Here is a 24,904-nt window from a genome sequence, read left to right on the forward strand (position 1 = left end):
TGGTAGCTGAAATGATAGTGATTTTACAAATAATCTTAAAATTTATTTACATTTATTTTAAATTAAGTCTCTTAAAAGCAAATGAGAATGAATTCAGAGTTATCACTATGGTAATATTGTTCTCACTGATTTTTATTCTGAAATACTCTGAGTTGGGGAGTAATTAGGTAACAGGAATTGTTCAACTGCCCATGGGAGGGTATTTCATGTGTAAATGTCATCTGTTGCATGTGGGAGAAATAATTGAGGATTGCTTATCTAAAGAATTAGGTTAGCATCTGTTCTAAGGTAAATTGAGGCTAGTTTGAATAGCAGTTTTTTTAAAAACCTTGAAAATACCTTTTTGAACAGAATAAATTATTTGGCTGAAATTTGGGGCTCATTTTCAGATGGCACCACTCTTTTGAGAACAGGAGTAAGTAAATATATAATACCAATATCTTCATTTATCTTAATAGAAGGACTTGGAGTAATGGATTTAGTTCATGCAACTATGATTCTTGTCATTTGTTCGAAACACTTTGAGATCCATCCCCTATTATGGCTAGACACCATACTTGGCACTAGGAATGTAAAGATAAATAACTCACTGTCCTCCTCTCCATCCCCAAAGGTTTATAATAAAGTGTAGGAGGAAAGAAGTAGTAAACAAAAGTTTATAAATTTTTATCATCACAATTTAAGTGCTATGATAAAATTTGAGCAGTATTCTGTTCAAATGAGGGAATAATCAGTTCTACCCAGTTAAGAAGAGAGGTAAGATGGTAACTAGGAAAGACTTGATAGAAGAGTCGTTTTTGTTTCTTTTAACTTCTCAATAATAAGAAAATTAGAAAATGGGCAAAATCTTGAACGGACACTTCACCAGAGAGGGTATGTGAATGGTAAATAAGCACATGAAAAGATGTACCAAATCATTAGCCATTAAGGAAAAGCAACTACCATTAGAAGCTATTACATGCCTATTAAAATGGCTAAAATTAAAAGTATTGACAATATCAAGTGCTAATGGGGATGCAGAGCAATGGGGTTTCTCATACATTGCTGGTGAGAATGTAAAATGGTACTTGTACATGAATGTTCATAGCAGATTTATTTGTAAAAGCCCAAAAATAGAATCAACTCAAATTCAGTGGGTGAATGAATAAAAAAACTGCATCCATACAATGAACTACTACTCAGCAATAAAGAGGAACAAACGATTGATAAACATAATAACTTAGATTTCAAGGGCATTATGACAAGTGAAAAAAGCCAATTTCAAAATTTTACATACACTATGATATCATTTATATAACATTATTTAATAAAACAAAGTAAGGGAAGGTGTTAAATCACAAAAATGCTATATATATTACTAATTATTTTAAAACAAGATCACTTGTTTAAAAGTTTTTGAAGGTGCAGTTTTATCAAGTCCTAAACATGAAGAAGGAAGGTTTTTCCCCTTCCTCAGAGAAATAAGGATGGGTTATTTTTATTCGTCATAAAGTTTAAAAGATTAAGTATCCAATGGGGCACAACCCTGCTTCAAAAACTGGCGCTTCATTTCAGTCATCATACACCTGTCTTGTGACCAAAGTTGCACCCCATAATCTAGAAACCCATGTGTTATTGTTTTGAAGCTACAGCTTGTTAGGTTATCTTTTATCTCCAGTATTTTGATGTAGACAATCATTGGTCTTTTTGTCTACAGTACCACATGAAATGTGCATCTTTAGGACACAGCTGATACTAAGTTTGGTTCTTAGATTAACCTATTTCTTCCCAGTGCCATTTAAATAGTTTTTTTAACCCCAATTCTTTGGGAAACTTCTTTCGGAGTTTTAGTTTTTAAAAAAATCCATCTAAAGTTGGGGCACTCCAGGCAGCTTAATTTTATTAAATCTTTCCCCCTTTTTATCTCTCTATTGAACAGAGATCTGTCTCCCAGATTTGGTTATTGTAAGTCCACATCTGGCTTCTTCACCAGTTAACTTTTATGTTATTGGGTTGGCCAAAAAGTTTGTTCAGGTTTTTCCGTAACATCCCAAACGAACTTTTTGGCCAACCCAATATTTATACATACCAGTATCTATCCATGTGTGTGCATGTCTGTGTATATCTAATCTCTTCTTAGCAGACATTTTGTTTTACATTTATTTTATGGTCTATTAATCAGATCATGGCTTATTATAAAAATCAGCCTTGCCAACTTATCAAAGGTTTAAGAAAATTTACCTTTTGCTAATGTAAAAAGAGAATATAATTTACATAATACTGGAGAAGAGGATTTTCATCACAAATGATCACCTCTTACATATTCATAATATTTTTTCTTGAATAGATTATTTTATCTTTGCTTCATCAGTTCGTCCACCACTTTTCTGGCCATTTAAGTAATTCATATATTCTCCTCAATGCAACTTTAAAAATTATTAGTAAAAGTATTTTATGATATATTGTACAAGCAAAGCAAGGGGGCGAGGCTATTGTAAACAGGAAAGAGGTAATATAAAAATGAGAAATCTAATTTCCTGTCCTCAGAAAGCTTATAATCAATTGCAAGAGAGCACACATGAAAGATAAATAAATTGGGGATTCCCCTGGTGGTCCGTTTGTTAAGACTTCGCTGTCCAGTGCAGGGAGTGCAGGTTCAATCCCTGGTCGGGGAGCTGAGATCTCACATTCCTCCTGGCCAAAAAGCCAAAACAAAAACAGGAGCAGTATTGTAACAAATTCAATAAACACTTTAAAAATGGTCCACATCAAAAAAAAAATCTTTAAAAAAAAAAAAGGTAAAGAAATAGACAAACCATAATTAGTTATATAAGCAATGATGGGGCTATATAACATGAGTTAGTTTAGGTCAAACATTGAGATTTCACTGTACTTTTCTTTTCATGGCCTTATGTTAAAAGTTCCTGAGCATTGATTTGACACTTTCCACTCCTAATTATCACTTTCAAAAAATACTCTTTTTATGTCTTTGTTTCCTATTTTTAAGTTACCCCTCTATCCATGGTAAATGATTATATTATTCTTGTTACAACTATTTTTCCTTTAAGAAATTTCATCTAAGCAATCCTAGATATAGACTGATAAAACTTACATTTTCTGAAAGCCTGCCTCCTGCTCCTGCTTCCTTCTTTGTCTATGTGTTTATTGGGTCAAATTACGCAAATGTGGGAAGCTAGATAGTCTTCAACTAGTGGTATTTTCTTGTCTTTATTACATCATTTATTCTAGTTTCTATTCACCTGCAAAATTTGGAAGTAAGGCACACCAATATATAGTTACTCAAGGGGGTCTTCTTTTCAGTTCTCTGAGATACACTGACAGCACATAAACAGATTATGTTTTAACTGATAGTTTCATTTGAAGGTTGTTTTGAAAATCTTGGTTAGATGCCATCTGGTCCTTTATAAAACCTTAGGGTTTTGGAAAAATTGCTGTATCTTAATTTTTTTCCATTAGATAATGAAGAATTTCAACCTTAGACCAGGTGAATAGTATTTTTTAACCTGAAAGCTCCAACAAGTCTCACTAACCCTCAATCCCATCTTCCCCCATTTAAAAGCTAGGGAGGGGCTTCCCTGGTGACGCAGTGCTTAAGAATCTGCCTGCCAATGCAGGGGACACAGGTTCGAGCCCTGGTCCGGGAAGATCCCACATTCCGCAGAGCAACTAAGCCCGTGCGCCACAACTACTGAGCCTGCGCCCCAGAGCCTGTGAGCCACAACTACTGAGCCCACGTGCCACAACTATTGAAGCTTGAATGCCTAGAGCCCGTGCTCCACAACAAGAGAAGCCACCGCAAGGAGAAGCCCGTGCACCACAACAAAGAGTAGCCCCACTCGCTGCAACTAGAGGAAGCCCGTGCACAGCAATGAAGACTCAGCGCAGCCAAAAATAAAATAAAAATAATTAATTAATTAATTTAAAATAAAATAAAATTAAAGCTAGGGAGGCAACGATGCTGTTCTGATAATTTCCAGATTGTTTCAAGTATATAAGGTCCCAAGAATGTTGTTTATATTCTAAATGTGAGCCTTTATATACCCAATTTAGAAAGAAATGTGAATTTTCCTTTAAGTTAAGAGCTACCACCTCTACTTTGTTAAAAAATCTGATCATTTAAATGTGCTATTATTTGAAGCATTTAATTCACTTTCAAAATTACCACTGGGATTTATATTTAAAATCAACAATAAGACTGAAATATTTGGGTGTTTTCCATATTTCCTCAGTAATTCTAATATCCAACAGGAAATTAAAAGCAATATAGTATTTAAGAAGGCTATGATAGCTTGTTTATTTTGTTAACATTCCTTTCAATTCATGTTCTGTTTGCTTTTACCTGACTTTTGACTTGAACTGCCCTAAATAATAGAGGTTGGAGGATGGTAAGAAGGAGAAATTGATAATTTAAGAAAGAATCTAGCAGAGTACTCTCAGAACTTATATAAGATTTACCTAATTTTCTATATCAATAGTTTCTTTGTAATAGATGTTTTAGATTTTATAGCTTGTCTAATCTATTTGTTTGTCTTTACAGCAAGACAGATCGGCTTGCCAAAGGATCAGAATGTTACCAAAAGAGCCTTAGTTTAAATCCTTTCCTCTGGTCCCCCTTTGAATCATTATGTGAAATAGGTAAGCTTGTAGAGGTGTCTACGGGAGGGTTCTTCCATTTCTTCTTCTTCTTTTTTTTCCCCTGCTTAATTTTTGGAGAGTGATACAAATTATCCACAAGAAAAGTATTTTTCAAAGCTAAGGGCTTTTAAAATTGAGAACAAGAAATAAGGTAGAATCATATGTTTTAGGAATAATGTGTCCATTCTTGTGTCCTCTAGAATGAGTTGTATTGTGAGTATAACACTAGCCAAAACAGCATTCTGGGTAAGAAAAGAAATTAAAAGAATGCCCAGAGCAGAAACTGTTCTATAAATAAGACCTGGATAATATGGGGGGAGAGTGTCTCAGTATATATGTTCCAGGATGCATAAAGGATCATTTTAAAACATTGTTGTGTCTTTACATGGAAGTGCTCAAAACTTTAGTATGATTTCTACAGCGTTTCACCTCTTCACCCTCACTCCTTACCTTGAGCAAAATGAGATCTATTTGCTTTCTGCTTTAAAACAAACACAGAAATCTGCATTCTCCTGTGATTTATTATATTTAAAGTCAGTGTCATTGTGGTTTAGTTTATTGCCTGAATTTACAGCTTTATCTTAGGGGTAAACTTTTACGATAAATTGATGGATGGGCTTTTGGGAGATAAATCTGATTCACTGAAACAGAAGAACTTTAAAACTTTGGATAAGGCCTTATTTCCACTGATTTATGCATGCTTGAAAAAAAAATTTAACCTTTGTTTCCTCAGAGGCAAACTTTTTTTTTTCCCCTTCACAGGTGAAAAGCCAGATCCTGACCAAACATTTAAATTAACATCTTTACAGAACTTTAGCAGCTGTCTGCCCAACTCTTGCACAACACTAGTATCTAATCATAGTTTATCTCACAGACAGCCTGAGACAGTTCTTACAGAAACACCCCAGGACACAATTGTAAGTGTATTATACACTAGTGTTCAAAATATTGTGAAAATGAAAATCAATGATCTGAACTAAATAATGTATCATAAATGACATGGTAGAAATTTTCTGTTTCAGGAATTAAACAGATTGAATTTAGAATCTTCCAATTCAAAGTACTCATTGAATACAGATTCTTCAGTGTCTTATATTGATTCAGCTGTAATTTCACCAGATACTGTCCCTCTTGGAACAGGAACTTCCATATTATCTAAACAAGTTCAAAATAAACCAAAAACTGGTCGAAGTTTATTAGGAGGACCAGCTGCTCTTAGCCCATTAACCCCAAGGTAAGACAAATAAAAGATACTTTAAAATGTGCTGTAATATTAAACGATCATATAGTAATTCCTATATTAGTAATATAAATTAATATGAACAGCAACTTCTAAATCATTATGGAAATAGAGGTATTTAATAAGTCAATAATGAACCTATTCCATTTTCAGAAAATGAAGTAATAGAAATACAGTACCTGTGATAAAAATTCCGTCTTAAATATTGGAGAAAATTTTAAAACATGCATTATTTAGCTGGTGTATGCATTAAAAAATATTGTGTTTATGGCTGTGCATCAGTGAACCTCTTAAAATGTTGGATTGCTTATGATAATAATCAGAGTGACAGCAGTGGTTATTGTTAAAGTAACTGTATTCCAAAATGGGAAGGAAGAATTGACACCTATTGATATGAAATATTTTGTCAAATTATCAGAAATATATGTATATATAAATATAGGAACCCAGCCCAGAGGAAGCATATCCAAAAGAATCAAAATAAAAAATTATATGTTAGGGGCTTCCCTGGAGGCGCAGTGGTTGAGAGAGAGTCCGCCTGCCGATGCAGGGGACACGAGTTCGTGCCCCGGTCCGGGAAGATCCCACGTGCCGCGGAGCGGCTGGGCCCGTGAGCCATGGCCGCTGAGCCTGCGCGTCCGGAGCCTGTGCTCCGCAGCGGGAGAGGCCACAACAGTAAGAGGCCCGCGTACCGCAAAAAAAAAAAAAATTATATGTTAAAACAGACTATGAGTTGGGTCCCAGTTCCAGGGAGCTACTAAAATAGTATGACCATGAGATTACAAAACTCATTGAATCCACAGATGTGTTCATTGGCTTCTGGAGACATTTTCTCTGTAATAGGGTCTAAATCCCATAAATTGCAAGAATTTGAAGTAATTTGATAAGCTGGATCTTAGCTTTTACAAATCCACTCTTCTTTATTTCTAATAAATCTCCTGAGTCAGTAGTTGCTGCTCAATGTAGTTTATTGTTTGATTTTTTTTTTTAATTTTAGTTATGGTGGGTGGAATAGTCTACATTCACAGCTTATTTTTAATCTGCCCCTCAGATCCTAAATGCCCCCAAGACTGATTTGCCATTCTCTTCCTTTTAGACCTTCTAATTTAAGTATACTGCTGCTTTATATATGCCTTGATGACTTTTTGACACCTTGATTTCAACCTCTTCTCAGTTTTGGGATTTTGCCATTAGAAACCCCAAGTCCTGGAGATGGATCCTATTTACAAAACTACACTAATACATCTTCTGTAATTGACGTGCCATCAACCGGAGCCCCTTCAAAAAAGGTATTTTCCGTGTAAAATACAGTTTTGGTATTGATGAAGGAAATTCATTTAAAATTCCAATCTGTTAAAGGCAATTTCAGAATCTAACTTTCTTTAATTGCTGTTGCCTTAGAAGAGTTTATCTAAATGTAAAAGAAAGTTGTCATTATCATAGCCTCCAGTCATAGTAGGAGACACAAAGCTGGTTGCTCTATTGGCCATGTAAGTTTGTAACTCACAAGTATAGTTTAATTCAGCATATAGCTAAATAAACATTCAGATTTTTAATTTCCTTTTTTTAAAAAACAAAATTAAGATTGTTTCTATCACTTCGAAGGTAAATAATGGAAATTATACCTGCCATAGTTTTTGCTTATCCCCACCACTATGTTTGTTTTTTAATTTTACTAATTAACATGATAAAGCCAGCTATTTCTGATAATAAAATTTTTATAGTGGATCCTCATACAGGTGGAGTAAATATGTAATAAATGTATAGTAAAATGAAAAATATTTCACAGTATCCTTATAGTAAATACTGCAACAAGACAGAGTTGCAACTGCGACTCTTTTTATAATATTCTTTTATTAAAGTCTGTGGCAGTAGAAGCCAAAGTGCTGTTTATTTAAAACATATCCGTGGTGCAGGGTATCTTATGTAAGAATTAAATTAGTTATATGTAAAATACTTATTGCCGTGCTTAATAGATGTTTGAGAAATGGAAGCTAAATGAGTCAAACTGGTATGTGAATGACTGATATAGCCCTTTTACCCTCCTAGAGAGACATGTTGCTTCTTGTTTTGTTTTTACTCTTACTCCTGAACTTCCTTAGAGTCAGCAAAATTTTTTTCTATGATAGCTTCTTAATGAGTGATAATAGGAACTCCAAGAGTGGTAAACAGGGACTATAAAGTAGTTAATATGTGGATTATTTTAAATAGGATTTTTTAAAAGTTGGCAACTACCTGCTGTTGTATTATTATGGGAGTGAAATATAAGTGTGGAAATTAGTTTATTACAGTTATGAGAAGGCATAGCAGGATGGTGGTTAGCATGCCAGGTGAAGTAGGCCAAAACCATGTGAGTCAGAGTAATTAAGGACAAGTTAGGCAATGAACAGTTACATGATTTCATTGCCCAGTCTCAACCTCTTCCTGTCTCAACCTCTTCTGCCTCTGTTCTATTACAAGACATTCCTGGAAAAGGTATACTTCTAGGTCTGCCTGCAGTATCAACTAAAAATATCAAACCAAGTAGTGAGTTTAGTAGATAGTACTTTGCTAAATGAGGACCAGAGTTGACTAAGTTTTGTCCCTTGTGTGAATGTAGAGGTGCTAATCTGGGGAAGGAAGAGGAGGAAGTGTTATAAAAGTTTTATTGAAGGGAGTGGTAGATTAGGTGAAAATATTCAGTGGATAGTTAGTTATAGAGGAAAGACTCTGGCCAAGTGATAGAAATAATAATTGAAGGGTTAGAATGGCCAGGCTCTCCTGGGGAAAGAGAGAGTAGCTAAAGATCTTAATTTGGTAGTAAAAAAATTTTTTAGTATCCACTGACACAGTAGCCAGAGATCACTTTATAAAGAAGTTAAGTGAGGACTTCCCTCGTGGCCCAGTGGTTAAGACTCTGTGCTTCCACTGCAAGGGGACATGGCTTCATCCTTGGTCGGGGAACTAAGATCCCTCATTATGTGTGGCGCAGCCAAAAAAGAAAAAAAAAGGTTAAGTGATTAAAATAAATAGAAATAAGGTAGTAAATTAGAGAAAAGAGAAGGGGCAAGCAGAGACCAGTTAATAGAAGATTGAACACACCAGAAAGAAATGCTAATTCTAAGAGCAATATTCTTAGAATTTGGAAAATAATCAGATGATTTTTTTTTAATCTACTCCTCTGAATTACTCTAGAACTGTTTTTACTAAGTGCCAAAGAAGGGATATAAAATCTTGCTGTATTATTATTTTTTTATGTATACTAAGTTAGATCATAAATCTTGAGAATAGTAGCTGTCTTAAAGTTCTTCAGCATTTAGCCCAACTGGGAAAGATATATAAATAAATGGCTTCTAGGAATTTTGAGCCTTTCCCTGGAAACTAAAGTTGAAAGATGAAAGGATAGTGTAAGGGTAAAAATACTGAGGTTAATATGAAGAAATAGGCTGATATTCATTCTAATAGAACATTAAATTAACCTAAAATGACATAAATAATGACATTAATAGTTTGTGTTTTCAGATGACAGACGGTATATAATATGAAATCTTGTATTAGGAAAATGTAGATGGGCACATCATGATGTCTTTTATCATTTACAGTGCAATTTATAATTCACAAACCTTAGACTTTTTGTGTTTTACAGTCTGTTGCCAGAATCGGCCAAACTGGAACAAAGTCTGTCTTCTCACAGAGTGGAAACAGTCGAGAGGTAACTCCAATTCTTGTTGCACAAACACAAAGTTCTGGCCCACAAACAAGGTATTTATTATGGTGTCATTATTTGATACTGTTCATTATTTGATATTGTTTCTTATTGTGAAACATGATTGTAATCCTTCAGTTTAGGCAGGTTTTGACTGTCCCAAGAATTCTAGAATGACTATTTTAAATTTTGAATATGTTAAATTTGAAATTTCTAACTTACTGAAAAACGAGTTTAATTTTTAGTTGAGTATTATTATGCAAATAAAGACAAGAGTTAGCTAAAATACCTTTTTACTCTAATTGCCTCATGAATTTGTTTGAACTAGATATTCTGAGCAGTCCTCCAAAATAATTTTCTTCTTTTTTTATATGACCTTCTCCACTGGTCAAGTACAGATAGATTATTCTCCCCTTCCCCTATTATGCATTTCTATAAACGGATCATAATACTAATCTTCCAATAAATCTTCAAATAATGAATCCATTTCCACACAGAAGTGGTGTTAAGTAGGATCTCTCTTGTTCAAGGACTCAAAAATAAATTATAGCTAATATTTTAAGAGAAAGCTCCAACTTTGTCTCCTAAAATAATGAACATGTACCATAAGTCTTAAAACAGACGTACGTGCGCATACACCTTGACTATATAAAAGGCCTCAATATTTCTAAAATGCCAGGATGGTACGTCTCATCATGAGAGCCAGCTCTCAGGCAGGTGACAGTGATTGCCTCAGGCTCAGTTATGAGAAGGAGCCTGAGGCCTCCTGCAGAGCAGCATTAATCAGGCCAAGTATATGCTAGTCTTGAAGAATACATAAACATAATTTACTGAATTATACGTTTCACTTTAAACAAATATACTAACTAATATGCATCAACTATAATGATTTTGTGTTCTTTGTATTATTAATTCCATTTTATCTTCTCTTTTTTTAAGTTAAGGTATTGTTGATATACACCACTTTATCTTCTTTATTGCTTGTTTTAGTTTCCTACAGCTACTGTAACAAAGTACCACAAACTGGGTGGCTTAAAACAACAGAAATTTATTCACTTACAGTTCTAGAAGCTATAATCCAAAATCAAGGTATAGACAGGGCCATGCTTCTTCTGAAGCCACTAGGAGAGGATCCTTATCTTTCTAGCTTCTCGTAGCCCCAGGCATTCCTTATTTTGTGGTAGTACAATTCAGTATTTGCCTCCGTCTCCACATAGCCATCTTCTCTGTGTGCCTCTGTATTCAGATTTCCTTTTTCTTATTAGGACATCAGTCATGTTGATTTAGGGCCCACCCTGATGACCTCACCTTAACTTGATTACATCTAAAAAGACCATATTTCCAAAAAAGTTCACATTAACAGTACCAGGGGTTAGGGCTTCAACATATCCTTTTGGAGATACAATTCAACCCATAACATTACCTTATTAACACTTACTCTTTATTTTGTCTTTTTAGAGGTCGTTTTAGGGTTTATATTACACATTTTAACTTATCAAAGTCTACCTTCATGTAATACTTTACCATGTCACATACAGTATAAAACCTTATAACGGTATATTTTCATGCTCCTCTCTCAGTCTGTATGCTATTGCTGTCATATATTTTACTTTAGAGTGATTGTTATAGTTTCTGCCTTAAATAGTTATCTTTAACAGAGACTTTTTTTTAATAAGAAAAAGAAGTCTGTTTTATAGATACCCACATATTTACTGTTTCTGGCGCTCTGTTTCTTTCTGTAGATCCAAATTTCAATTTGGTATTTTTTTTTTCTTCATCTTGAAGGACTTCTTTTAACACTTCTTGTAGTCTAGGTCTGTTGGTAATGAATTTTTTTTCAGCCTTTGTATGCAGAAGAAAGTTTTAAGTTCACCTTTGTTTTTATTTTTGAAAGATATTTTCACTGGGTATTGAATTCTTTTTTTAAATATTTATTTATTTTGGCTGCACTATGTCTTAGTTGCAGCATGCAGAATCTTCGTTGAGGCATGCGGAATCTTTAGTTGTGGCATGTGGACTTATTAGTTGCAGCATGTGGGCTTCTTAGTTTCAGCATGTGGACCCTTAGTTGTGGCATGAATGCGAGATCTAACAGTTCCCCGACCAGGGATCAAACCCGGGCCCCATGTATTGGGAGCACAGAGTCTTACCCATTGGACCACCAGGGAAGTCCTGGGTATGGAATTCTAGTTGACAGTTTTTTTTTTCTTTAAAGATGTTGCGTTCCTGTCTACTGGCTTGCATTGCTTCTGACAAGAAGCCTGTTGCCATCCTCATTTTTGTTTCTCTATGTATGTAATCTGTCTCTTTTCTCTGACTCTTAAGATATTTTCTTTATCACTGATAATTAAGCCATTTGATTATGATGTGCTGTAGTGTGTTTTCTCCTTTCTTGGCCTTCAAATTCATTGAGCTCCTTGGATCTGTAAGTTGATAGTTTTCATCAAATTTAGCTAATTTGGGGCCATTATTTCTTCAAATACTTTTTCTGTCCATGTCCTTCTCTCTCATTCTGGGACTTTAAGTACATGTATATTAGACTGTTTAAAGTTGTCCCACAGTTCACTAATACTCTGTTCTTTTTTTGTTTCCAGTCTTTTTCTTCTCTTTCATTTTGGATAGGGTTTACTACTGTGTCGTCAAGCTAACGAATCTTTTCTTCTGCAGTGTCTAATCTGCTGTTAATCCCATTCAGTGTGTGTGTGTGTGTGTGTGTGTATTTTATCTTAGGCATTCTGTTTTTCATCTCTAGAAGTTTGATTTGGTTCTCTCCTTAACATGCCCGTGCTTTCTTCTACCTTTTTTAACATATGGAACTACATTTTATAGTAGCTCTTCTAATGATCTTAACTACTAAGTCTTACTGTGTCTGTTTTTTATTGATTGGTTTTTCTCTTCAGTATAGGTTATATTTTTCTGCTTCTTTCCATGCCAGGGTTTTTTTGTATGCCGGTTATTGGAAATTTTACGTGGTTGAATGCTGGACTTTTTGTATCCTTTTAAGTATTTTTCAAGTATTGTTCTGGGATGCACTTAAAGTTTTTTTTTAATATCTTTATTGGAGTATAATTGCTTTACATTGTTGTGTTAGTCGCTGCTGTATAACAAAGTGAATCAGCTATACGTATACACATAACCCCATATCCCCTCCCTCTTGTGTCTCCCTCCCACCCTCCCTATCCCACCCCTCTAGGTGGTCACAAAGCACTGAGCTTATCTTCTTGTGCTATGCAGCTGCTTCTCACTAGCTATCTGTTTTACATTTGGTAGTGTATATATGTCAATGCCACTCTCTCACTTCGTCCCAGCTTACCCTTCCCCCTCCCCATGTCCTCAAGTCCATTCTCTACATCTGCGTCTTTATTCCTGTCCTGCCCCTAGGTTCTTCAGAACCATTTTTTTTTTTTAGATTCCATATATATGTGTTAGCATACGGTATTTGTTTTTCTCTTTCTGACTTACTTTACTCTGTACGACAGATTCTAGGTCCATCCACCTCACTACAAATAACTCAATTTTGTTTCTTTTTGTGGCTGAGTAATATTCCATTGTATATATGTGCCATATCTTCTTTATCCATTCATCTGTCATTGGACACTTAGGTTGCTTCCATGTCCTGACTCTTGTAAATAGTGCTGCAATGAACATTGTGGTACATGACTTTTTTTGAATTATGGTTTTCTCAGGGTATATGCCCAGTAGTGGGATTGCTGTGTCATATGGTAGTTCTATTTTTAGTTTTTTAAGGAACCTCCATACTGTTCTCCATAGTGGCTGTATCAATTTACATTCCCACCAACAGTGCAAGAGGGTTCCCTTTTCTCCACACCCTCTCCAGCATTTATTGTTTGTAGATTTTTTGATGATGGCCATTCTGACCAGTGTGAGGTAATACCTCACTGTAGTTTTGATTTGCATTTTTCTAATGATTAGTGATGTTGAGCATCCTTTCATGTGTTTGTTGGCAATGTGTGTATCTTCTTTGGAGAAATGTCTATTTAGGTCTTCTGCCCATTTTTGGATTGGGTTGTTTGTTTTTTTGATATTGAGCTGTATGAGCTGCTTGTATATTTTGGAGATTAATTGGTCAGTTGCTTCGTTTGCAAATATTTTCTCCCATTCTGAGGGCTGTCTTTTCGTCTTGTTTATGGTTTCCTTTGCTGTGCTTTTAAGTTTCATTAGGTCCCATTTGTTTATTTTTGTTTTTATTTCCATTTCTCTAGGAGGTGGGTCAAAAAGGATCTTGCTGTGATTTATGTCGTAGCGTGTTCTGCCTATGTTTTCCTCTAAGAGTTTTATAGTGTTTGGCCTTACATTTAGGTCTTTCATCCATTTTGAGTTTATTTTTGTGTGTGGTGTTAGGGAGTGTTCTAATTTCATTCTTTTACATGTAGCTGTCCAGTTTTCCCAGCACCACTTATTGAAGAGGCTGTCTTTTCTCCATTGTATATTCTTGCCTCCTTTATCAAAGATAAGGTGACCATATGTGGGATGCACTTAAATTACTTGTTAACAGCTTGATCCTTTCAGGTTTTGCTTTTTAATTTGTTCGGTGGGACAAGAGCAGCCTTTAGTCTGGATTAATTTTGCCCCACTTTGAATACTCTACTCAATGTTCTGTTTAGTATGAGGTTTTTTCACTCTGGCTATTGAATATATGAGCCATTCCCAGACCAAGGTGAGCTCCAAGAATTGTTCTGCCTGCTCCTTTTCAGTAGTTCTTTCACCACATTCTGGTAGTTTCCTCACTGCAATACTGTAAAGCAATTCTGATGCTAACTACCCAGACTTAGCATAGATTTTGCAGGCTATGGTCACAGTCCCAACAAGACTGTCATCAAGTCTTACTGACTTGCCAGTTACAAGCTCAGGGGTTCCCCAGGCCACTCACATTTCTAGCCAACTGGCTACAAATTTGAGGATTCATGCTAGCCCCTCAGGTTTGATAATTTGCTAGAACAACTTACAGAATCTAGGAGAGTGCTATACTTAAAATTACAGTTTTATTATAAAAGATACAGAGCAGAACCAGACAAATGAGACCCATAAGTTAAGATCTGGGAGAGTACTGAATACAAGAGCCTCTGTCTCCATGTGGAATCGAGATGTCACCCTCTCGGCATATCTGTGTGTTTATCAACCAGGAAACTCAACCAAGATTTGATGTTCAGAGTTTTTAATGGGTTTTATTACATAGGCATGATATATTGTGTCATTGATCCCTTGAATGAACTTAGTCTCCAGCCACCTTCCCCTTCCTGGAGGAGGTCAGGCTAATATCACCTAGCTCAAAGTCCAGTCCTCTAATCACATGGTTAATCTTTCCAATATGGCCAGCCCCCCATCCTGAAACTATCTAGGACCCCACCATGAGTCACTTCATTAGCATAAACTTAGGCATGGTCCCAGACACCCACAATGAGTAACAAAGATATCACTTGGGAAATTCTGAAGATTTAAAAGCTCCCTATCAACAACTTGGGACAAGACTAGGCAAATTATCATACAACACTCAAACACCTGCACTGGTCAGTTTTCAACTGAAGACTCTAAGGAAACCTCTTACAGATCTTTGGAGCTCCCCTCTTTGTAGCGCTCTCCTTTCTGGTGCTGCAACCTGCAGATTCTAACTGCCTTGGCTTCCCTGAATTCTCAACATTTTCTTCTCAACACACGGAGTCCACTGAGCTCTAGTTGTGTTCCCCTTCCCTGCCCTGCATCCTCAGAACTTTCCTCAGGCATGTGCTACCTGCTGTCCAGTGTCTGAAAAACATTGTTTCATATATTTTGTTCAGTATTATAGTTGATTAAGATGGGAGAATAAATCTGGAATAAATAATTCCATATTACTCTATCATAATTGGTAGAAGTCTGTTCTTTTATTTAGTACTCTTAGCTAAATCACCCAAGAAAGTTTGTTGGTCATCGTTTTCTCCACATGTTAACCTCTAAAAATCATTTCTATAATCTTTCCAAGGCATTTTCCTATAATTACTAGGATATTTCATATTTTATTGCAAAGCCATAAGATGATGCTATTTACAAAAACTTTTTTAAATGGTATTTCATATAATTGGCACATAGTCAAATTAAGTAGTAAGTGGTAGAACCTGATTTTAAACTTCAACAGTCTGATTCTGGAGCACATGCCTTTCACTGTCAAACTCCTAGTTAAACAGATGCAGTATCCTGTTTCACTTTTCTGGTGCCTGTCAGACTTTGAGTTTTTTATTTTGTCAGATGGCCCTTTGGAGCTAACAGAACCCTAATGAAAATTATAATACAGGGATGTCTTCTTTAACCTCCTAGCCCCAGAACTCTCTTATTATTTTTACTTCTACCCCCACAAGATGTATGTTACCCTCATGTAGCCTTTTGCCTGTTTAAAGCAAGCTCAGCATCTTTCTCAGGCTTGTCCTCCCTATAAACTGCTCCATACTATGAACTTATTCCCTCCTACTTCTCAGGCAAAAGTCTTTTCTATAGTTAACGTAATCTTATTGACAAAATATAGCTTACATGTATAGTATAAATGACACATAGTTGTTCCTGCCAAGTAAAGGATAATGGTACTTTTAAAAATGAATAGGTTTCTGGAAAAGGCAAAACTATGGAAACAGTAAAAAGGTAAGTAGTTGCCAAGGAAGGAGGAGGGATGAGTAGGCAGAGCACAGAGGATTTTTAGGGCAGTGAAAACATTCTGTATGATAATATAATGATGGATGCATGTCATAATACATTTTTCCAAACCCATAGAATATACAAAACCAAGAGTGACCTCTAAGGTAAACTATGGGCTTTGGATGATTATCAATGAGTGACAATGTGATAGTCACTGTAGATTCATCAACTGTAACATTGTTCCACTTTGGTGGGGGATGCTGATAACGGGGGAGACTGTGCATGTGTGGGAGCAGGGAGTATATAGAAATTCTCTGCACCTTCCCCTCAGTTTTGCTGTGAACCTTAAACTGTGCTAAAAAAAAATAGTATTAATAAAAAAATTATCATTAAAAAGTAAATTGGTCAACCCAAATGACCTCACTTGCTGAAATCTCTACATTGAGACTGTATCTTTGAAAGCCTGTGCATTCTTTTATTCACTGGTCAGCTTCTCTTTTATTTTCAGAAGCTTCTTTGACCCAGACTCAGGTAATTAGTAGGATTTCCCATAAGCTGTATAAACTGTAAATAGTTTAGTCCATAGACTTACTGTCAATTAGATAATTTGAAGTTTAAATCTGCTTGCTTTCTAACAATGGAATTCTTTTTTTTTTTAATTGAACTATAGTTGATTTACAAAATTGTATTAGTTTCAGGTGTACAGCAAAATGATTTGTTTTACATACATACATATATATATATACACATACACATATATTCTTTTTCAGATTCTTTTCCATTGTAGGTTATTATAAGATACTGAATATAGTTCCCTGTGCTATACAGTAAATCCTTGTTTATCTATTTTATGTATAGTGTGTGTATCAAGAATAGAATTCTTATATCTTAAGATTTGCCTTTAAAGTAAAAAAAAAAAATCTATCCAAGTGATTATTAGATTCCTTTTGCTCTAAACAGAATAATCCCTTGGTGTGGCTGTTTGAATTTACAGGGTAATAACTTCCCAGGTATCAATTGTTCTAGTGGTATTTATTTGTTGGCAAATACCCCACATTTAGACTGTCCATGTCCAGCTTTCTTTTTCTTTTTCTCTAACTTGCTATAGTTGCAAATGAGGGCTAGAGATAATTGGTTTATAGATGTGTTTACTATTTATTGACCCATAATTTTTATGTGGATTGTTTTAAGTTCAAATTAGCAATTTCAGATAGAGTGAAGATCTGTGCTATAATTTTTATCATTTTATCATAACAAGAATCATTTTTTAAATAAGAGTTTTCATAGGGGGATGAGAAAAGGACTGATGTCATCAATTTTAGAATGCGAACATGTTGAATGCTTATTTTTTAATACACTTGAATTGAAACAATAGTTAATGGTCATAAACTGAGGTTTTTTTTTAATGTCTACTTTTATAATTTTTTAGTACAACACCTCAGGTATTGAGCCCCACTATCACATCTCCCCCAAATGCACTGCCTCGAAGAAGTTCACGACTTTTTACTAGTGACAGCTCTACAACCAAGGTAATTTAAAGATTTCTGTATATCACATTTACTTAATGCTTCCTCCTCTAAAATTTCTGTTCATCGATGACTCAATGTCTGATGAATAAATTAGGAGACTATTTAAAAATTTTTTAATGTTTTTTAATTTGGAGGACCATCTGTAACATTTGTAAATTTTCTTGGTCCTTTAATAAATATAACATTGTAGAAATTACAAAATTATAGTGATGGAGAGCAGGTCAGTAGTTATTAGGAGCTAGAACTGAGGGGAGGATGTGACTTTTACAGCATAGCACAAGGGAATTTCTTTGTGTAGTGGTAGAGCAGTCCTATATCTTTATTGTGGTAGTTGATTACACAGATCCATACATGTGACAAAATTATACTGAAGTATACACACCAAAATTTTTTAAAAGGTGCATGTGAAAACTGATGAAATCCAAATAAGATCTATAGTTTTGGTTGCTAGTGTTGTACCAATTCCAGTTTCCTGGATTTGATGGTGTACTACGGCTATGTCAAATGTTACCATTGCTAAAAGTTGTGGGAAGAGTAAATGGAAATTTTCTGTGTTTTCTTTGCACGTTTCTTTGCACAATTGGAGGAACTTATACCTTTGGTAAATTTTCTTCATCTATTGACAAATATTATGGACAGTCTTTAACTTTGACATATATAGATCAGCAATTTTGTACCTTATAAATTACAATGCTCTGAGACAATTAGATAGTTGTTGTATCTACTTACTTTCTTATTTTTTTTTTTTTACTTTCTTATTTTTAAATAATAAATGAAAGTGATGGTTTTTAAAAAAATGTTTGTTTATTTATTTGGCTGCATTGGCTCGTAGTTGCGGCACGTGGGCTTCTCTCTAGTTGTGGTTCATGGGCCTAGTTGCCCCACGGCATGTGGGATCTTAGTTCCCCAGCCAGGGATCGAACCCACGTCTCCTGCATTGGAAGGTGGATTCTTAACCATTGGACCACCAGGGAAGTCCCAAAAGTGATATACTTTCAATAAAGAGAAATGCTTAAAGCTAATGTACCTTAAACACTAGTTAGTTACTATGATTTATTTTCAGAATTGTTGCGTTCCAAATTAAATGACTGATGACTTGTTTTCTGAGAAAAATACAGATCAATCAAAACTGTTTATTTTATATCTAATACTTGAGAAAAGGGTTGGGGGGATGTCTAAAATAAATGAGTGTAATAAGTGTGGGATTTTCCTTCTTGTTACAGGAGAATAGCAAAAAATTAAAAATGAAGTTTCCACCTAAAATCCCAAACAGAAAAACAAAAAGTAAAACTAATAAAGGAGGAATAACTCAACCTAACATAAATGATAGCCTAGAAATAACTAAATTAGACTCTGCAATCATTTCAGAAGGGAAAATCTCCACAATCACACCTCAGATCCAGGCATTTAATCTACAGAAAGCAGCAGCAGGTCTGTTTTAAATGCTTAATGTCTTCTTTGTATTTTATTTTATTTTATTCACTTATTTTAAGTAAATTTATTTATGTTCATTAAAGTGCTTTCCATTTTTTTCTGGATAGATGTTGGAATTTTTAATGAATTATTTTGTAATTAGCCTTTCTAGAAAACCAGACTGCTTTACTGTGTTTTTCTCCTTTGTTTACTACATTGTTTTCTCCTAGAAGGTTTGATGAGCCTTCTTCGTGAAATGGGGAAAGGTTATTTAGCTTTGTGCTCATACAACTGCAAAGAAGCTATAAATATCTTGAGCCACCTACCTTCTCACCACTACAATACTGGTTGGGTCCTGTGCCAGATTGGAAGGGCCTATTTTGAACTTTCAGAGTACATGCAAGTAAGTATGAAAAACAGTTATATATGCCTTTCTAGAGATAATTTAAATTTAATTAAAATGCTTATGCTTGAGAAGCCTAGATATAAAGGGTATTTATTATGTAATGTCTATATTTATTTTGTCACTATATATATATATATGAGCACAATTCTTTCTTGTGTTAAGGGGTAGTTTAAATTCTTTGGGATTACTTGAGATAGATTTGTAGAGAACCCAAGTCATCCATACATTCTTTTCTTTTTTAAATTTATTTTTCCTTTTTTTTTTTTTTTTTTGGCTTGTGTCAGGTCTTAGTTGGGGCACACAGGATCTTTGTTGAGGCATGCAGGATCTTTTTGTTACGGCACATGGTCTGCTTGGGTGTCTCTCTAGTTGTGGCAGGAAGGTATTCTCTCTCTAGTTGTGGCACGCGGGCTCTGTAGTTTGTGGCATGCGGGCTCTCTCCTTGAGGCGTGAGCTCAATAGTTGTGGCACGTGGGCTTAGTTGCCCCACAGCATGTGGGATCTTAGTTCCCGACCAGAGATGGAACCCGTGTCCCCTGCTTGAAAGGTGGGTTCTTTACCCCTGGACCACCAGGGAGGTTCCCATCGATACATTCTTATGTGAAACATTTGTACTCTACTTAGTTGGATCTGAAAATGTGTATTTACCATGTAATAGATGTTTATAATCAATTCTTTCTACTATATATATAGAGTTCTTACTGGGATGACTTTTTGGCATTTAGTATGTTTTATAAATTTAATACTATGGAGAAAGTTGTATGTAATGGAGAACATAATGTCCATATTACAAGGCTTTTATCATTTTAATTTTAATTATATTTGTTGCTTAAGTTATCTGTTTAAATCAGGAAAGGAGAGGATGATTAGCCTAAAGCCAAAGAAAATTCTAATTTACTCCCCATTTCTTCTTTCAAAGCACTTCATCCCCCTGCCCCTAAACTTAAAATTAGAAAAACGTTTAAAAAAAACTTTAAGAAACCTATATATTAGTAAAATTTCTCTAACATAAATTATTTAAAGTTGATAATAAGGTCACTTATTTGCCCTGATTACTTTCAGCATATATTTGAGTGCATGTTGTATCCTAGACTCTATTCTGTACTGTAATATAGCTAGACAGATAATTGCTTGCCTTCAGAGAGCTTACTTTCTAGTAAGAGACATATTGTAAGCCAATAAATATATAAGGACAGGCAATAAGCATATGAAAGAAATAGCAATAATAATAGCAATAAGCATATGACATAGCAATAAGTCATATGAAAGAAAAATGAGGCATGGTAGGGAGATTGGGAGACAGTGAATTATGGTGCTATTTTTTAAAAAACATGCTCAGAAAAAGGTTACTTCTCCCTGAATGAGCCATGCAAAGCTCTAGGGGTGAAGTGTACTTCCAGGTAGAGAATAAATGCAGAATTGAAATTTATTGTAAATTACAATTGTAATTTATCTTATAATTTTTGTAATCTATCTTGTAATAAATTGTAATTTATCTTGTAATTTTGAGTACTAAAGAAAAAAGAGTTGTAGACAGAAAGACTTTTTCATTGCTGGATTGTGGTTTTTTTAATTGGTACACAGGTAAAAGCTTTATGTGGATTATTTCTTATTTATTGTTTCACAGGTACTTTACATGAATTTTATTGTTACCCCTAATTATAGAGCAGATGTAGACCCAGATATTTAACTAAAGAAAGCCTTTGTTTCAACTTAATTTAGTAAGTTTTTTTTTCATTTTCCTTTTTGTCTATGGCACAGTCACTTTTCAGAGGAAGCAATAGATTCTGAAAAATTTTAAACCAGAAGGTTTCCAAAACCTGTATTTAGCAGGTGGTTAGGTCTGTCTTCTCTTAACCAATGCCTGTTTGAAAAATGCCCATTTGAAAAACTTATCTGTATAACTTTTAAGGGATTCAGGGAAGTCACAAATCTAAGCTAAATTTAGATAGTATATGGCCATATGTAAGAATTGTTCCTATTTTTCTAGTTTTATAAATTCTGTTTCCATATTTTGTCATCTTCATTTCATTAAGAGTAGACCAGATATTCCTTATTCTAAACTAAACTTGACTTTCAGAATTTTTAACTTACTGAATTGATAAACTGGGGAGCTACATAACCCAAAGCCTCAAACTTCAGGGGAGAGAAGCACAGTTCTGGAAGCTTTGAGTGTGGTGAGGAAAAACTTTGACCTGGTAGCTGAGAAGGGACCCTAAAGTCAAGAGAGTGCTGCAGAAGAAAAGGGAATTATACTAGGCAGGGACTATAGTTCCTAGCAGGTAAGACATTGATGAAAATATTCAGTGCTCAACATGCCATAGGGTTGGTGGCCAGCCAAGCCTGTTTTTCCCCTGAAGTTTTCAGCTCAACCTCTTAATAATCAGTGCAAAAATAGGTTTTGTATTACACAGGTCATTCTTCTCTCACCTTTCCTGAGAGTTGTTCTATAAAGCCATAATTAAAACATGGAATAGTGTTTTTTGAGAATAAAATAATTGACTTCTTTTTAAATTATTAACTTTGTATAGATCTCTCTTCTGTCTTTTTGGTGGAAACAAATTTTCTTTTCAGAATTCATGTTCCTGCCATAACTTGTTTATAAAAACTAGGTTAAGTGTGAATATGATTACATCAATATTTGACCTACCATGGAAGGTTGCTCAATTTGGCCATGTGTTAGTATCAATACTAGTTCACATAAACACTGTAAAACAAGGCAGCGTTTAGGTCCTATGAGAACAGTGCCCAGCACTCTCCCTCTGTATATGTAAATTGTATCAACTTGTTTTCCCCTTACTAGTTTTTATATTTCAGGCTGAAAGAATATTCTCAGAGGTTAGAAGAATTGAGAATTACAGAGTCGAAGGCATGGAGATCTACTCTACAACACTTTGGCATCTTCAAAAGGATGTTGCTCTTTCAGTTCTTTCGAAAGACTTAACAGATATGGATAAAAATTCACCAGAGGTAAATTAACTGAAACACTTTGCTTATGTGGCTATCTTTTTTTATTTTTATTTTATTTTATTTTTTTTGCCTCACCAGCGCAGCTTGTGGGATTTTAGTTCCCTGACCAGGGAGTGAACCCAGGCCCTAGGCAGTGAGAGTGCAGAGTCCTAACCACCGAACCACCAGGGAATTCCCTGTAGCTATCTTTTGATCATCTTTACCAAACGGAAATGACCCAAATCATTCATTTAGTATCACCCACACTTATTTTCGTATTCTTCTGTATAGGCAGGGACTCAGAGAAGAAGGGGAGATCCTAGAGTATATGGTGCAGATTCACAAATAGAAAAATCATAAAGCAGATTTTTCATTCAGGATTAATCAAGATTTGGTTTTGTTATAATTGCTGTTGTCACCAAGAGTAGAGTTCATTAAACAGAAATAGAGATTTTTTTAAAGTGCTCATTTTAAATTAAAATAATAATTTTAACTGTCATTTTAAGACATAGGCGCAGTTTACATGTTTCAGTCCTATAAGGATTTTATTTCTGTGCTCCTCAAGAATATTTAGTGGTACTTCTGTAACATATTTAAGCTTCTGTAGTCTCCATGAACACTGAATTGGCAAATACTGAACCATTGCTCCTAGGGGAAATACACACACACATATCACACTTGGATCCACCAGTGATCACTAAAGCACTGCAAGTATTGATTTTGGTTTTACAAATAAATTTTAGAAAGTAGACAAATTTGCCAATATGGAATCCATGAATGAGGATTGACTATATTAAAACTCTTTCAATTGCTGTCTTTCTGTTCTAAATAAGATCTGAGTCTTGATTTTAGTCATAGATTGCTTTTGTTAGAAAAAAATAAAACAAAATTTTAATTGTGCATTTGCTTCTTGTTTCCATTTTTTTAAGGCCTGGTGTGCTGCAGGGAACTGTTTCAGTTTGCAACGGGAACATGATATTGCGATTAAATTCTTCCAGAGAGCTATCCAGGTTGATCCAAATTATGCTTATGCCTATACTCTATTAGGGCATGAGTTTGTGTTAACTGAAGAATTAGACAAAGCATTAGCTTGTTTTCGAAATGCTATCAGAGTCAATCCTAGACATTATAATGCATGGTAAGTGCTAACAAAGTGCAAAGGCAGTGTCTTATTGATGGGGCTGATACTCAGTAATTTTTCTTATTAGATATCTCTTTGTTGTCATGAATTTGATTACTAACTAATACTTGAGAATGGTACCTACTAGTTGATAACTTCTAACCAAAATGGTTTTTTATGTGAAATTTATACCTTTAACAAACTCTTAACTAATGCCAATAGAATTCCAGATCCTTATATTCAACAGTTTCAACCTTTTCTCCTACCAAATTTTTGCAAATAGGTGGTTTTGTTACTTTGATTTGCTACTATTTCTTAGAACACTAAAATGGTGATTAAAATAGAAAGTGGTTGGGACTGTGGAAGGTTAATCTTTTGGGTTAATCATTATAGCAATTTTCTATTTGTCACTAAATCTGAAGCACTAGATTATTGAAATATATTTTTTCATTGGTGTATATGTGTTTTTTAATGGATATCTCATTTCTAAGTAGTTACATTGCCTGAAAGATGGCCTGATAAGTGCTGGCTTCTGCCGACCTATTAAACAGTCAGGCTTGCCAACATTCACATAAAGTTCTCTGTGATATTTTCAGAGCTCAGTTCTTAATAGGACTTCTGTTGTTTTTTAAATATGTACTGTCTGTTCTGCTATATTGCAATAGTTGCATTCTTAAAAAAAACTTTACCATATCAAATATTATGCTATAAAAATAATTGTTTCAATTAGAGAAAAGGAGGAATATTTAGACTAGGAAGCTTTTACTGGGAAGAATTTCAATATTGAGTTATTTAGGTAACTATATAAGTATTTAACTAAACATTAAGCAAATTTGTTTTTCCAACTCCAATCTTCAGTTATCTCCACTTTCACCGTTATTAGCACAGAACTTTTCATACCTTTTCTTCACCTCTAACACAATTATAATAATAAACAAAACCACACAAATAAAGCAGATATACTGTTGTGCTTTTTTTCTTAATTATTTGGTGTTTATTCCCCATCATCATTAGCTAGTTTAGCCAAGAGGGATCCTTAATGTAAATCTGTCACAATGTGTTCATTTGATGTTTTGAAAATTCAGGAAAAATACCTGTATGTGAAGTTACTATACTGTTACATAGTATTTAAAATGTATAATTTTGAAGTCTATTTGAAGCCTTTAAAAAATTTAATTTTGAAGTCTGTAAATTTTGAAATCTATAGGAGCATATTTTTGGCACAGTGAGTGGGGAGACGGGATGGAAGCAGAACATGACACTATGCATATTCTAATTATAGTATAAAATATATATGCATTTGGAC

General features: G+C 34.6%; 1 protein-coding gene across 6 annotated transcripts in view; it reads left to right on the forward strand.

The window, feature by feature from the left end:
• Positions 1-24,904, forward strand: part of CDC27 (cell division cycle 27) — a 58,849-nt gene that overhangs the window by 22,345 nt on the left and 11,600 nt on the right. For 3 of the 6 annotated variants that reach the window (XR_009516956.1, XM_059997005.1, XM_059997002.1), the window contains exons 5-14: positions 4,538-4,635; positions 5,398-5,552; positions 5,658-5,869; positions 7,050-7,164; positions 9,483-9,616; positions 17,611-17,710; positions 18,934-19,141; positions 19,354-19,526; positions 22,347-22,499; positions 23,408-23,616. Coding sequence is in view for 5 of the 6 variants with exons in the window: in XM_059997005.1 (XP_059852988.1) it covers positions 4,538-4,635; positions 5,398-5,552; positions 5,658-5,869; positions 7,050-7,164; positions 9,483-9,616; positions 17,611-17,710; positions 18,934-19,141; positions 19,354-19,526; positions 22,347-22,499; positions 23,408-23,616 (1,557 nt within the window). In the remaining variant the exon portion in view is untranslated. The remainder of the gene's footprint in view (positions 1-4,537; positions 4,636-5,397; positions 5,553-5,657; positions 5,870-7,049; positions 7,165-9,482; positions 9,617-17,610; positions 17,711-18,933; positions 19,142-19,353; positions 19,527-22,346; positions 22,500-23,407; positions 23,617-24,904) is intronic. The other 3 variants (XM_059997003.1, XM_059997004.1, XM_059997006.1) reach the window with 3 other exon arrangements.

The sequence above is a fragment of the Delphinus delphis genome, chromosome 19 (genome assembly GCF_949987515.2).
Source record: "Delphinus delphis chromosome 19, mDelDel1.2, whole genome shotgun sequence".
In the NCBI taxonomy this organism is placed as follows: Eukaryota; Metazoa; Chordata; class Mammalia; order Artiodactyla; family Delphinidae; genus Delphinus; species Delphinus delphis.